Genomic DNA, 14,496 nt, shown 5'->3' with positions numbered 1-14,496 from the left:
GCCTGCCTGCTTGCCTGCCATGGGAAGCTGCCAGCCCTTGCAGCCGAAGCTGGCCAGCTCTCCACCAATGAAAACACCACAGCACTGCTGTTTAATGTGTTTTAGTAAACCGCTGGTTTTGTTGCTTCAGACCCATCAGGAACGGCTAACAAGCCAAAGAGAGACACTCATACAAGGTGGAGGGGGAAGAGATCAGCTCAGCAGCCACTGCCTTGGCACTGCCAGCAAAGAGAAGAGATGCCACCAGTCTGGTGGTGGTGGTGCCTTTGTCTCCCTCCTATCCTCATTTTGGGATTTGTCCAAGCCCTGGTGGGGGAAAAGCCGGGGGTGATGATAGAAGGGCTCCCCAGGAAAAAGCCATTCTGCGCACAAAGCCAGAAACAAGCCCCCTCCCCAACCAAGGTCTTCCTGAAAAGAGCCAAAGAAGGAAGATGACCATGAGGAACAAAGCACGCTGGGCACTGCCAAGAAAAATGCTGTATGCCATGGGTCCAAACAGCTGATTTTCCTTGCCCATCTCAGAAGCCCTTCCTGACCCACCTGCCCATACTTCCTTGGGATGAACAAGCTGCCCAGGGTGGCAGGTGGGCAGGGCACATGACGACTTGCCCAGTTATGATACCAATGGATTTCTCCCCCAAAATGCACTTTTCTTCTCTTTCTCTTCCTCCTCTCTCTTTTTCACACACACACCTTCCTGGTTGAAGCAGGTGCTTGGCTCTCAAACACCTTCGCACAGCGAGGCCAATGTTTGGGAGGGACAAAAGGGCCTCCCCCCAAGGAAGGGAGAGAGACTCTAAGCTGGAGAAGGACCAGGCAGGAAGGTCCTGATCCTGCCATTCAAGGAGGCTCTGGATGTGTTTCACAGGGAATGCACCTATGGGGAAAGGCATTCGCCCCATTGGAGCCTCTCATTCTCACCACACAGGCAGATTTTTTTTATGGCGCTTGAAGGTCAAAGGCCTGGGAAGGAATTGGGCCTCAAAGAATGCCCTCTTTGCCCAGACGGTAGAAAGTGTGGAAAATAATCCCGGGCAGGCTGGGTATGTTTAGCCAGGGCCAGTTGAGAGGAGGGATGACAGGAGAGAGAAACATCTGAAAGGAAGGTTGCAAACTTGCTCCCTGATGCTCCAGAGGAGAGAAATGAATCCAAGCAGGTTTGAATTACAAGAGAGAAGGTTCCAACTAAACATCAGGAAGGACATAAAAGCTACTTGGCAGAGGAACAACAGTCTGGCTTCCTTCGAGGGTGTTGGGCCCTCCTTCTTTGGACGCCCTCAAACCGAGGCTGGACAGCCACCTCTCAGTGTGCCTTAGCCACAGATGCATGCAATGGAAGGGCCATGATCTAGATGGCCCCCCATGGTCCCTTCTAGCTCTATGATTTTATGGTTTCCCACTGCAGAAAGAGTCAGTGGCCTGGGCCCTCCCTTGGCCACCAATAGGAAACACGCTGGGGACTTGCTGCCATGTGGGCCCTCAGAGGTACTTCCAGGTGGTGGCCCCTTCCTGGCACTCTCCCAGCATCCTTGATCCCTGCCACTCTCCCCACTTCTCCCCTCACTTTCTCATTTGCACGCTCTCACTTTCTTCCCTGACACTCTTACCGTCCAGGCAGACATGGACTCCTCCCTGATCCTCCTCAGAGCCTCGCTAGAATGCCCACGGAGCCGCCCACAAGGAGTGCCACCAGCCCATGTGCAGCCCACTGTGCCCAGCAAACAGCCAGCAGCCCCCTCACCCGCCCAAGAGCAGCGTCACGCATCTTCCCGCCAGCTTTTCAGACAGGCCAGCAATTCAAACAGACCCGTTCCGCTGGGGAAGGAGAAGAGGGACAGGCCGTGCTGCCTCTTCTGTCTCTGGCACAGCCTTGAGTGTGCCAAGAGCACTTAAGAGGAACAATGCACCGAATGAAACCGAGCGCATTAAAGTGCCTCCCTCACTAATGGATTCTTGTCCTCAGCAACGCACAAGGCAGGCAGAGGAACTGTGGGCGGCCTGTTTCTAAGATTGGGGAATGAGGACCAGGGTCAAGGACTCGTCCAAACCTAGTACAAGAAAGAGCTATTCACCACAGCTAATTCAGGAACAAAGGAAAACGCTTCCCAAACACACAGGCCACCAAACACTTGGGCTAAGTGCACACAGACAGGAGAGCTGCACCTCGCCGCATATGGATGCTGTGCTCCAGCAGCAACAGCAGGAAGGGCCCAGAGCCATGTTTTGCTTTGCCAAGGCGCTAGAAGCCCTTCAGGCCTGATGCCCAGTGCCACTCAAGGGAGAGGCTGGCACAACACTCATTGCTAGCCTGAACCACCTTCCAGCATGGGGGGGGGGGATCTCCCTCTTCCTCCACCACAAAAAAAACTGAATTAAGCAGACTTGGAGGAAACAAAGGCACATGAGAAGGAGGAACAACAAACTCTGAATGGAGGCAGAATCAGGAGAGGAGGAGTGGGGAGAGAGGAAAAAGAGGGCACTTAACTGCTTACAGTTAATTCTGATCAGGATTCTGGGTGAAGCCCCACCATGGCAGTGACATTGCTCCCCCCCCAACGCCCAGCCTATGTGGGCAAGCAGATGGGTGGCAGGCAAAAGGCAGAAGGATTTCCTCCGGCCACAAATGGCCTCAGATCAGTTCATCGTTTGGAGTTAAGAGAAGGGATACCATACCATCCGCGGAGCTTGAAGGCCTCGGGGCGATCAGGGTTTATGATGACGGTGCTCGACGTAATGACCGAGAGGCTCCGGCCACCAAAATCTGAAACTCTGGCTCCTTTGATGGCCACCACAGGCTGCTGAGAGCCATCAAACTTCTCAGCCTGGGGGGAAAAGGTGGCAAAAAGAGGGAAAGGGGGGGAGTGTCATTCCTTACATGGTGATACACAAATGTAGCAAGAGCAGAGGGGTCTCTGGCCAGAGCAGGCCATGCAACTCCCACCCCCAATCTGGAAATGGAAAAGATTTCCTGGCTTTGAATCCCAGGCAGGCGATTGGTTCTATTTGGCATAGTACAACGTTGCTCACTTGGACTGGCAGGTGTGCCCCTCCAAGGTCCCGGGACAAGAGGCTCCCCTTCCCCATCGTCTGCCAGTCAACCCTTTCAAAAGAGATGCTCCACAAAAACCATACACCTTGGGTTTAGTATTCAACTGGGGGACCCCTTCTCATCTTGCGTCTTTGCCTCAGGCAGGCAATGGGGGGGGGGGGTTGTCAGCTAGCCCAGGCCAGCCTAGCTCCAAAGCCACCAGAAAGGAGCCAAGCAGTGCCAGTCCCCTGTCCCAGGGCCAGGAGTAAGCAGACCCACAATGCAGCAGAGATGAACAACAGAACACCCTTAGTGCCCTCACCAACTCTAGAATGGTGCCTTGACAAAAGGTGAGCTTGACCTCCGACTACTTACTTCCGTTCCCCAGAGAGTGACAGTCACTGTCTTGCCAGACATGTCCATCAATTCCATGTCCCTCTTGAAGACTTCCCGGTTGGAGGACCTGATGGTGATCTTTGTAGCATCCCCATAGCTCTTGCAGATGCCAATGACATCTGAAAAGGTTGAGGGAAATTCATTAGAAGCACCTGGTTGGTACAGCACCCTGGAGCAAGCAGCAATGACTTGTCTTGGTCAACAAGGGCTGCCAAGAGGAAATGCTTGGGATGATCTTCCCTCCAGGCCAGACACTTGCTGTCCTCTTCCTACAATCACTAAAGAGGAGAATCCACCAGCAAAAGCAGTTCTCCCAGGGGCTCTCTCTTTGGTTGCTGCCTGATGTGACCTTGCAGGAGGGATTCAAATACCTTTGATAAGAGAGAGAGCCATACAGGCAAAGAACATTTTAAAAGAAAGAATCCATAAAAAGAAAGGAACACTTGGGTTCCTGCTAGGCTTGCAACCCAACCACAGGGGCCTCTAGGAATTTCCAGCACATTGGTGTGTTTGCCTGTTAACTGAGGGCCACAGACTAGCTCAACGCACTAAGGCTGCTCTTTAGAAAACACAGGGACAAGGTGTGGGTGTCCCTTGTGTGGACAGGAGCATCAGTCTGAGGGAAACATAGGAGAGACAGGAAGGCTTTAGATGCTGACCTCCAGGCCAAAAGACTACTGCCTGTCTTTGCTACTGCTGAAAATGATCCTTCTTCTTGCTCTTTTGAACATGGCTGCTGAAGGGCTTCTGCACTTCTGCCTATGCAGGGTGATTCAGAAGCTATTCCAGTCCTTCAGATCCTAAAAGAGACAACCACCCAAGAGCTGTGCTTGTGGGTCACTAATGCAGCTTAAACTCTACTGCCCAAATCCCTGCCCCAACAAGAGTCACCAAAGGCAGAGGTTTGAAAGGCCTAGCTGAAGACAGCAGGCAGGAGGGCAAGGACGGCTGTTGCCAAAAGACCACCCTGCAGGACCCCCAGAGCATGAGGGCCAAGGTGCGGGAAGGGGGGAATGGGACAGGGAAAGGTGTCACGCTGAGCTCTGTGTCCAAATGGAACACCAATGCCAAACGAGCAATTTGACAACTCTTTCTCTGTGAAAGAACAACTCACAATGTGCGCCTGTAAGCCAGGCCTGCAAGTGTGAGGCTGATGGGTTTCTTGGCAACAAAATGCAGCCCTGGGAGTTTGCCAGCAGAGCTCTTCAAGTGCCAGAGGGAAAGAGAGAGAAGCAAGAAGGGAGGGAGGAACACAGAGAGGGAGACTGAGAGAGAGGTATAAGGAGGGAGGCTCACACCTCCAGTGCCAAGGGAGGTTATCACCACACAACCTAGAAGCCTCCAGAGCCCAGCGGCCTGACTCACCTACAAGACGGTCTTTGCTGACACTCTCCAAGTCGCCGACGGAAACAAAGTCGAACTGGATGCTGGGGAGGTGCTGAGCGTCCTCACAGGGGATGACAGAGGTGTCGTGGGAAAATGCAATCTCGTACTCGTTCTTCACGGCCGTGTATTGCATTTTGGCTACCTTCAGGTAGCCTTTGGAGAAGTAATAGACCTGGGGCAGAAAAATCCACACTTTTCACTGCCATTACTTCTTCATAGCAGTTGCTTGTCCGTCATTGTATTTTATGAGTCACTTGAAGAATGTGGGTTGGGGTATGTGTGTCTAAAAACAGTCAGTCCATTCATACACGTGGCACCCCACTGCCCTTCTGCTTAGCTGCCTTTGGATAACCTGCCCCCAATAGAATGGATGGATGGACAGACACCCACCCACCCACTAACCAACCAGGGCACCGTTGTACCTTGTTCAACTCAATGAGAGGGAAATACTTGTCCACTTGGTCATTAAAGGCCGTTGCTCGGATCTCACCCTGAAGGAAGAAGGCAGAAAGGTCAGCAAAAGGGATCCCCATCCCAGGTCAAAACAACTGCAGCTCAACACCATTGCTGGCCCTTTACAACTGACTCACATTTTAGAAGCTGCAAGGTGTTGTAGCAATAAACAGAGGAAATAACTTACACAAGATGAAACTGTTGCAGCAATGGGCAAATCCAGGCAAAAAACACATAGGATTCATTCTGACAAAGTTCATTACTAGCACGTGTTAAAACATAACAACCTTTTCCTATTTTCTGTGGGGGTCCATGCTGGGAATACATTCTGCTTGCCTTGTTAATGAAATGATACCACACTGGTCCACTGGTTCTGATCCATTGCCAGTCCCATGGAGAGTAACGTTTTTGGTCTGCAACTCCCAGGGGCTATAAAAATGTGCACTGCCTCTGTGAAAATCGCTTACTATCTGAAAAGGCCATCAATGACTTTCTCTTAAGACAAAAGATGGTTAAAGTAGTGAATTGGTTAACAGGCCTTCCAGGCACCAAGAAATCTCGCTGAAGGGCTAAATGTTGCTATCCTTCCCTGGACGTACCAAGGGAAAAGGGCCTCCACAACCGGGAGTGCCTTGTGCGGCTGCCACCACCCTGCCAGGGAGAAGCGCCTCAACCCGCCTCATGTCACAGGCTGGCTCATACCAGCCTCTTGCTCAGCAACCAAGCGGAGGCCATCACACACAATTGTACCAGCAGCACCCGCGAGTGTTGTGACAGGCCCTTCCCAAAGTGATAATTAAAAGCGGAGCAAAAGCACCACCAGCTAAGATGTTTATGCAAGAAAAGTATTAAAAATTGTAATAAAAACCATCAGTCAAGGAGACTGACAGCACGAAGGAGGGGAAGCCAGAGCTCAGATGACGGGATGCACCCAGAGTTCAAAAATGCACCTTCTCCCCCCGCACACAACACTGTCCTCCCCCAGCCCCAAAGGATTTTCACCCACACAAATAAGCAACACGCCCCCATGCTGCTAAGGGATGCAATCTGAATGACGAAGCCAAGGCGGAGGAGGGCCTGCTGATGAAGCATCACTCCCCACACACTTGGGGCAGGCCTCCTCCTCAGGTTGCATAATGAAAGAGAGGTACTATTTGGAGGCGCTCATCATTTACACACATTGCCTCCCTTCCTTCCAGGGGTGAGAAGGGGGATTGCCAAGCAAACCAATTGCCCAGTAAAGGTGAAAGACAACAGGAACTGGACTGCGATTCCCATTCTCCTTCTCCCCCTGCCACACACTCCCCTCTTTCTCTTGCTCTCTCTTTCAGGTTCACCCCTACAGCTGCCTGGCCTTGGCGGACCTTGCTATCAAAGGCAACCTGTAGGCGGTCCACATTAAGATCTTTGCTAAATTTAAGACAAAACACCCAAAAGGAAAAAAGTAAGAGCTGTGAAGAAGAGGCTGAAAGGAAAGGGCACTCAAAAAGTGAGGGGAGGGGGACTTCTTGCAGGACACCACACAAGAGCGTGCCCCTTCAAATGGCAAGAAAAGAGATTCCACCTAAACATCAGGAAGGACTTCTTTTTACTGTAAGAGCTGTTTAATAGTGAACAGTCTGCCTTGGAGGATGGTGGACTCTCTTTCTTCAAAGGTCTTTAAACAACCCCCCCGTTCTGTTCCTTCCCATTCGTGGCACTTACACTTTCATCCACCAGCTCTATGGAGAACAGCTTCCCTTCTCCACGTGAGTTGCTCCATGTTCGGATCTGTCCTTTTTGAGTCACCCGGGCGCAAATAGTCCACCTGGAAACACACAGAGTGGGAACTAGACAACTATCCAAGGAGGAAAGTTAGGCCCCCACAAAGGAACCTTTAAACATCTGAATGCTACCCAAATGAAATGGAGAGAATGACACTGGTTACGGGGCCAGTCCTGCCACTGGTCCTTGGCTGAGGTGTCCATCCCAAGAGGCAGATTTGTTGAGGTGGCAAACAACCTAGCTCCCCCCCAAAAATAATTGTGCAAATGAGGAAAGGACGTCCTCCCCATCCAGACCCAGAATGTCTCCAAACACCTTTTTCCCTCCTGCTGGATACAGGATAAGTGAGCCACAAGAAGTGAGATGATGAAAACAATGAAAACAGCCACCATTTTGGAAGGGAAACAGAGGGGGAAATAGGTATTTTGGTCCATTCAGGAAAGGGTGAGGAATGTAGGCGGAAGAATCAGTCTTGGTCCCCACAAAATTGCCTAACCTTGGCATTGGCCAAGAAGGCCCATTCCCCCTGTAACCTGGGGATCCAGGAGTCATCTTCCTATACCAGGTCACTTTTTCTAGTGACTCTGAGGTCCAGCAGTGACCTAGACACAGCCTCAGAGGTGCTGACAGCGGTGGCACTGAGCCTGAGCATCTCTGGAGAGCAATACAGAAATATCTGGAATAAATTAATACAAGATGGAACCAAAGGCGTTTCACTGGGCACAATAATCTATAGGCAACACAGTCTACTTCAGCTGTGTTCTGCCGACACAGAGCAGGTTGTGTTTAACCTGTGTGTTTGTCTAGCCCTCCTCTCCCGCTACTGTGGGAACAAGCCTCTCATTCTCCATCTGCTCCTGCCCCATCATGACAAAACTCGAAATACATTGGAGCAAATTAGAATTCTAAAAACAAGGATTGCTCAACAACTGAGTCTGGAAGCCCACCAGCCCAAACCGCCTGTCTGGAGTCTCCACAATCGACCAGGAGACCTTTGCTTTGCGGGGATGAGGCAGAGAGGGCAAAGGCAAGGCAGCCCAATTTGTTTAGGCTTTGCTGCAGAGCAGCCAGTCTCCTTCCAAACAAGAATGCCTGCAGGTAGTTTGGGAGTGAAGGTTTGCAAGGTAAAATTAATACATAGCTCAAATCTCGAGAGGTGAATCCCACAGCTGTTGGTTTAAGCAACAGAGAATGGTAAGGCATGTTAGAACAAACTCCCTCTGACCTGGCTGCCCTACGGATGTGCTGACTACAACTCCTAAAAGCCCCACCCAGCTCTGCTTGCTAAGGATCATGGGAGCTGTAGTCCAGTATATCTATAGGGCAGCCAGGACAAAGGAGAAGGTACCAAAATATGGGGTAGACTCTGCATGCCATCACTCGTGCCCCTGGAAGGGGGGCATTGACAAGGCTGCGACCGACTTACTTGGACTGGTACGGATTCAAGCTGGCAATGGGCACCACTTTGGTCTGGGAGCCCTCTGGGGTGTTCGCAAAGTAGTGGCCTGGCCCTTTCCCAGGAACCTTGGAAAGGCCACCATACTTCGCCGCCATTCCTGAGGGTGAAGCGACACCTGAGGGTCAGTAAAAAAGAGAACCAGAGCTTTAGCTTCCTCCACCTTCTGGCCAGCACACATTTATTCCTCCCCATAAAACAATAAAACAAAACAAACAAGCAAACCAAAAATACATGATGTTTGGAAGCTGCTGAGATGAGGCCTTTTTGAATGTTGATTATGGTAGTTTGCTGCTACCACTTGCCTTTGATCGCCATTGTCTGACTGTGCTCAGAATCATGGGGTGCTGCTTGTGATGGGGAGGGCAGGGAGGGGGAATTTACTGTTATACCCTGTAAATTGCTAATCACTAAAATAAAGAACCAAAGCTCGGCTGGCATGGAATCACGTGGCTGCTCTTCCCCTCTTGTATATCCACGAAAGCAGGTGACAGTAAAGCACACAGCTGTGCCCACATGTGCCCCCTCCCCATTTTGCTTCCTGTTCACTTTCTAGATTTCCATGTTTCTGGTCAGTATTGGTTTTTGGTCTTTTTGGTTTTCTGGTCCACGTCAAAGAATGGTTGCACTTTGACGTGCAGAACGTTTATTGCATCCTAAGAGTTTCCTCGCCTAGCCATCGCCAGAAAAGCGTGTGCCATCCTAACGAAGCACTTAGTCTTTCAGACGCATGGTGGGTTTTGCTACAACAGACCAACATGCAATTAAAAGTTCATAACATTAGCAATATTTACAAGTTGTTCAAATATGTATGTTGCTATATTAAGATGTGCATTTATTTCCACTCACACTGAATAATTTACATCGTGTAGCAGTTTTCTTCATTGTCATGAAATAATGCTTTAATATAAAATTAACACCCCCTCCCTCCGCCCGCATGCACACCCCCTCCCCGAAGTGAACCGTCACCCGCCAACACAGAGCAGCATCTCCTTGTTTAGGTAACCATTACCACTGGTGCCTCCAATAATTTCCTACAAACTAGAGAAATGACTGGGAGCATCACCATTAATGAAGCAGGCTAGGAGCTGACAGGGCCTAAGCATTATCCTCTCGTTCCAATGGCATGTCAGGCTCCTTTTTCAATTTGCTTTTCAACTTCACATCACCCGGCCCCCACCTCCACCAGCAAAAAACTAGAGGACCTTTCCATGAGCCAAGATGCCTGGATCCAAACAAGAACAGTCCAGAGTCAGGGAACAGAAGAAACAACCAGGCCCTATCCAAGTGCCTCAGACATACCACCATCTGACAGACCCTTGCACTCTTCCCCATTCAATCAGCAGGAGCCCTGGGGCCCTGCAGATACTATAGGGCGCCACCTCCCATTAGCCATAGACAGAAATGGAGAAGAATGCTGGGAGATAGAGTTCCAACTCTATCTGGATTCCCATCTGCACCTTTGGAATTTATGACACAGGTGAGAGTCTAGACAGGGTTGGAACTCCATCTCCCAGCATTTTCTCTATTGACAGGAGAAGCTTTTTAGATGAAGTGTAGGAAAAAATCTGGACAAACCCATAGTCCAGGCCAGGCTAGCCAATGGGAGATGCAGCAGCTGGAGGGCCATAAGCTGCCCAGCCCTGATGGGGAGGAGAGGACAACACTCTGGAAGTCCCTCCTCCTGCCCCACAGAGCTCCAAGGACACCATCGGCCAGAAACCTTACTTCTTTCCAGTGTTACCTTCACAAGAAATAGTGCCAGCCCACTGCAGCACCTGTTTCCCCCTGTGGAAAGATGCCACCACACAGACCTCTGCCCAAGAAAGCAAGTTCCTTCCTTACCAGCTCCTGGGCTGCTGTTCTGGTGCTGGGGTGGGTGGCTTGGTGCTGGGTTGGCTGCTAGGCCGGGGCTCTGCTGTGGCTTCACGGATTGCTCAGCTCCTAGCGATTCAAAGAAGAGAAGCTGTTTCAGTGGGACAAAGTGTGAATTCAGAGCCCAGTCTGCAAGTCTGGGACTGGAAACTTCAAGTACCCATGCACTGGGAAGGAGGCTTAGAAATTAGACCAGGCCTGGTATATGAAAGATCCAACTTGTATTTGAAGAAAGAAATGTATTTCTGGTTTGCCATCCCGACAGACCAGAACCTAACAAATCAGGAGCCCTGAGCCATGAGCTCTTAATTCCAATATAGTTTTCCAATGCTGCCACAGTCCATAGCCTTGGAAAAACCCATCAAGCTAATGAACAAGGCAGAAGGCAAAACTAGGTGTCTAGGCATTTAAGGAAAACAGAATACACAATGTAAACTTCACAGCGTCAGTTTGTTCATTCCCCTCAATTTAGTTCAAAGAAATGAAATCTAGTCTCTCTAAGCTAATTTATTTTATTTATCATTGTGAAAATACTACAGAAGACTCAAGGAACCGCCGAATACAACCCAGGCCAGAGCGGGTGGCAAGCAAGCTCTGCGCCACTGAGGCGGCACAGGGGCACCCTCTTGCTCCCCTGGCACCAGGTCTATTACTGTTTTTATTCCTACAGGCTTTCCAGAAAGAGGGTTTTGTACCATTTTAATTGTACTGCTTTTAAAATGGCTTTTTATCACTTTAACCACTTTTTAGCATTTTAACAATATAGTTCCAATTGCTTTTAATGTTGCTGATAGTCTAATTCAATTTGAATGGTGATCTTTTGTATGTTTTAACTATATGGTATTTACATTAAGTCGTACAGTACATTGTCTTGAATCCCAATTGAGGAAAAGGCTGGGTATAAATACAGCTGATACATAACAACAACAGCAGAAATGATAATGATAATACTTTATCCCAGAGAGCCAGTGCTAACTCAGCCAGTGGCTGCTGCCTTCATGGGGCTGGGAGAAACAAGAGGGGGCCCAGCTAGGTCCAGAGACTCATAGGGCCCAGGTGCATAAAAGCTTCCATCTTGGTGTCTCCTGCTTCCACAACAAAAAGAGAGGGACTGTCCCCCAAAATGGAAGGAAAGTGAACAAGAGAAGCAATACCAAGAGGAAGGGGGGGGGACTCCAAAAAGGAGAAAATGTTCATCCAGACTCACTGAAACAGGCAATCATGCCACTGAGAAGACAGTGTAGCATCGTGCTCCACTGTGGCACTCTCCAGATGTGATGCACTGTAATTCCCCAGTAAGCACAGGGTCATGGGAATCACAGTCTAATTCACCCAAGAGGACCTCAGGGTGGGAATACCTGCTCTAGGACAAGCCCCAGGATCTCCGTCTGAGCAGGGCTCTTACCTTCCACATACTGCACTGGATTGCCAATCTTAGGGGCGTTGGCATCGCCAGCTCGGAGAACAGTTAAATCCATCATAATCATCACTCTCCTAGAAAAGCAAAAACAGTTTTTGACTCTTGCTGGCCATTTTCCCTCTTTGTGACCATGAGACAGGAGTACAAACACAGTCCAAACATTGGTAAGGCCCCTGCATAGGAAAACAGCTGAAAGCTATGCCCACTTGGAAGTGTATGCCAAGATCCTGGCGAATCACACCCAAGCCACTGTTTGCTCCAGCTTGGCTCCTCCTGCCAGCACAATGGCTACACTGAAGGGCAAGGGCTTGGTGAAGATGACATTCTGCCCTGGGACCTTGGCTCAGGGCTCCTCTCGCAAGAGCCAAGAGAGTGACCCTCGCTGCTCCCACCCTCTAAGGCCACCTCCAGGAGAATACAGACCAAGGCTGTTTAACCACCTTCGCTGCGCATGAAGCATTTACCTTCCATCTTTAAGGGTGTTCATGATGAAGCGGTTAATTTGACAGATTGCGTTTGCTGTCAAGGTTTTGTCATCAACCATGGAGTTCAGCTGTGTTGCCAGCATGCAAGCTACAAGGTGGAAACAGAAAGGGGAAGCTTTACAAATAACAGAAATAAAAACAGAGCCATTATGACATCAAAAGGGTGACAGGCGCTTCATGCTCTTAGAACTAAAACCTGCTCAGTTTTATCCACTGGCGCCATGATGGAAATGGGCAGAACTGGAATGCAAATCCGCACTTTCGCTTGCAAAAGGCATATGCAACTAGAGAAAGGCTGGCTCAATGTTATCTAAGTACAGTGGGCCCTTGTTATCTGTTGGGGATTGGTTCCAGGAGCCCCAGTGCATAACAAAATCCATGGGTGCTTGAGTCCCATTAAATACAATGGTGCCCCTCACATAGAATGGAAAACACCAAGGTTTCTAATTGGAATGTATACTATTTTAGAATATTTTCAAGCCGTGGGTGCTTGAATCTGTGGATAAGGAGGGCCATGTGAGGCTGCCTAATGATGTTGTTCCTAGCTTCTGTAGCTCTAACAAGCAGATTCCCTGAAGACAAAAACCATCCACGGCACACACTGGATCTGGCTGGTAAAATATTTATCACAACAAGACAGAGGCCTTGACACGCTCAAAGTGAAGTCAGCTGGAACTTGAACCTGGCACAATTGTGCTTCAAGGGGCTGAGCAGACCAAACTGGCCTCTCATATTCTGAATTTCGTGGAGAAATCCCCATTTCAGAGCACTGTATTTCTAAGCAGATAACCTACACACATGTCCTTTCACTCCTTGGTCCCCAGTGCTGCTCGGCCTCTGCTCCTGCCTCCCAAACACGGATGTGGTGTGAAGCCAGATCCCAGCCACTCTGTTCCTCCACTCTTTTAACCGCCAAATCTGCCTTCACACTTACAGGAAAGCGTGTTCACGCCATCACTCATCAGCATCCGGTAACGCGGAGGACCACTGCTGCTAGAGATGGGACGGATGTTCTAGGCAGAAAACAGTATTGCTTAGTCAAGGTGGAGAGAACCCTTCCCTCAGAAATTAGACCTGTTTGCACAAGCTTTCCCTATTAAGTCCAAGCGACCATTGCACAACCAATGCCAAAAGTCTCATGTTAATTGTTGCATTTTGTGCTTATTCCAGGTCTTATTTGGTTTGTAAACCCTCTTGAAATCTTCCAATCTAGGCAGCAAGCATACATTCATAAAGAAAGAAAGAACAAGATCCCAGCCCAGGAGGAGCTGCTTAAGGCTGTGTCCAGCAGTGAGGAAAGCTGATGAACGCAGCAGGGAAAGCCAACAGTGCCAAGTTGAAGCACAAACGCCCCCAAGACTTCTTTGCGTGAGGTTTCCTCCACTCCGCCATCCAGAAAGAAGGCAAAGCTTGCCACCTTGAGGCCGATACCCAGCTTACTCCTGCTCATAAAACAGCCACAACGCTCTACAAACACAACGGGAGGAATACTCACAATGAGCTGGAGAACGGGTTTCACAGAGTTGTCCCCTTTCATGATGGCCTGTAAAAGAACAGAATTTTAAACATTTGCATGACAGTTTGAATTTTTAAACTTATGTTGAACTGCAGTATGCTGTCTTGAGTACTTCGCCTGCAAAAAGAGTGTTCTTCCCTTTAAGGAGAAGAGGGTGGGAAACTAGACTTAGGCATAAAGTCTTCTGGGACTATTGGGTCTTCTTCTTTTCAATCAAAAGCCCAAAACTCACTGCAGAAATAATGCAGTTTGAGACTGCTTTAACTGTCCTGGCTTGGTGCTAAGGAATCCTGGGAATTGTAGTTTATTTTAAGCTCCCCGACAGAGAAGGCTCAATGTCTCACAAAACGGCAATATTTCTGCGGTGTGCTATGGATCAAAGGCAACCACTTCAGCTTGTAGCCTAGAAATATAACTTCATGAGAAGAAACGCATAAAGCCCATAAGCTTTTTGCGCTCTACCCACTGAGCAATGATCCCATCTTTTCAGCCCTAGGACCTAAAAGCAAGACTCACTCCCTGGCAGAAACAGCCACAAAGGACAGGCCCAGCCCCTGGAAACCCAAGCAAACTAACTAGGATCCCAGGTAGATGGATTCCAACCCAGGGTCAAAAGAGGCAGCTGAGGGTCCCTTCCCTCTCTGGGATCCTATGTATTCCTTCAGGGCAGAAAAAGAGGCTGGACTGGATGGCCCTTGGGGGTCCCTTCCCTCTCTG

General features: G+C 49.5%; 1 protein-coding gene across 1 annotated transcript in view; it reads right to left on the bottom strand.

Annotated features, from left to right (window-relative positions):
- Positions 1–14,496, bottom strand: part of RPA1 (replication protein A1) — a 31,854-nt gene that overhangs the window by 8,884 nt on the left and 8,474 nt on the right. The window contains exons 2-12 of the mRNA XM_042442684.1: positions 13,759–13,806; positions 13,198–13,276; positions 12,243–12,351; positions 11,764–11,852; positions 10,329–10,427; positions 8,454–8,601; positions 6,968–7,070; positions 5,233–5,301; positions 4,790–4,982; positions 3,404–3,543; positions 2,674–2,822 (exon numbers count right to left, since the gene is read on the bottom strand). Coding sequence (XP_042298618.1) covers positions 2,674–2,822; positions 3,404–3,543; positions 4,790–4,982; positions 5,233–5,301; positions 6,968–7,070; positions 8,454–8,601; positions 10,329–10,427; positions 11,764–11,852; positions 12,243–12,351; positions 13,198–13,276; positions 13,759–13,806 — 1,226 coding nt within the window. The remainder of the gene's footprint in view (positions 1–2,673; positions 2,823–3,403; positions 3,544–4,789; positions 4,983–5,232; positions 5,302–6,967; positions 7,071–8,453; positions 8,602–10,328; positions 10,428–11,763; positions 11,853–12,242; positions 12,352–13,197; positions 13,277–13,758; positions 13,807–14,496) is intronic.

The sequence above is a fragment of the Sceloporus undulatus genome, chromosome 11 (assembly GCF_019175285.1).
Source record: "Sceloporus undulatus isolate JIND9_A2432 ecotype Alabama chromosome 11, SceUnd_v1.1, whole genome shotgun sequence".
In the NCBI taxonomy this organism is placed as follows: Eukaryota; Metazoa; Chordata; class Lepidosauria; order Squamata; family Phrynosomatidae; genus Sceloporus; species Sceloporus undulatus.
Note: the sequence above shows the minus strand (reverse complement) of the source record. Positions and strands in the feature narration are given on the sequence as shown.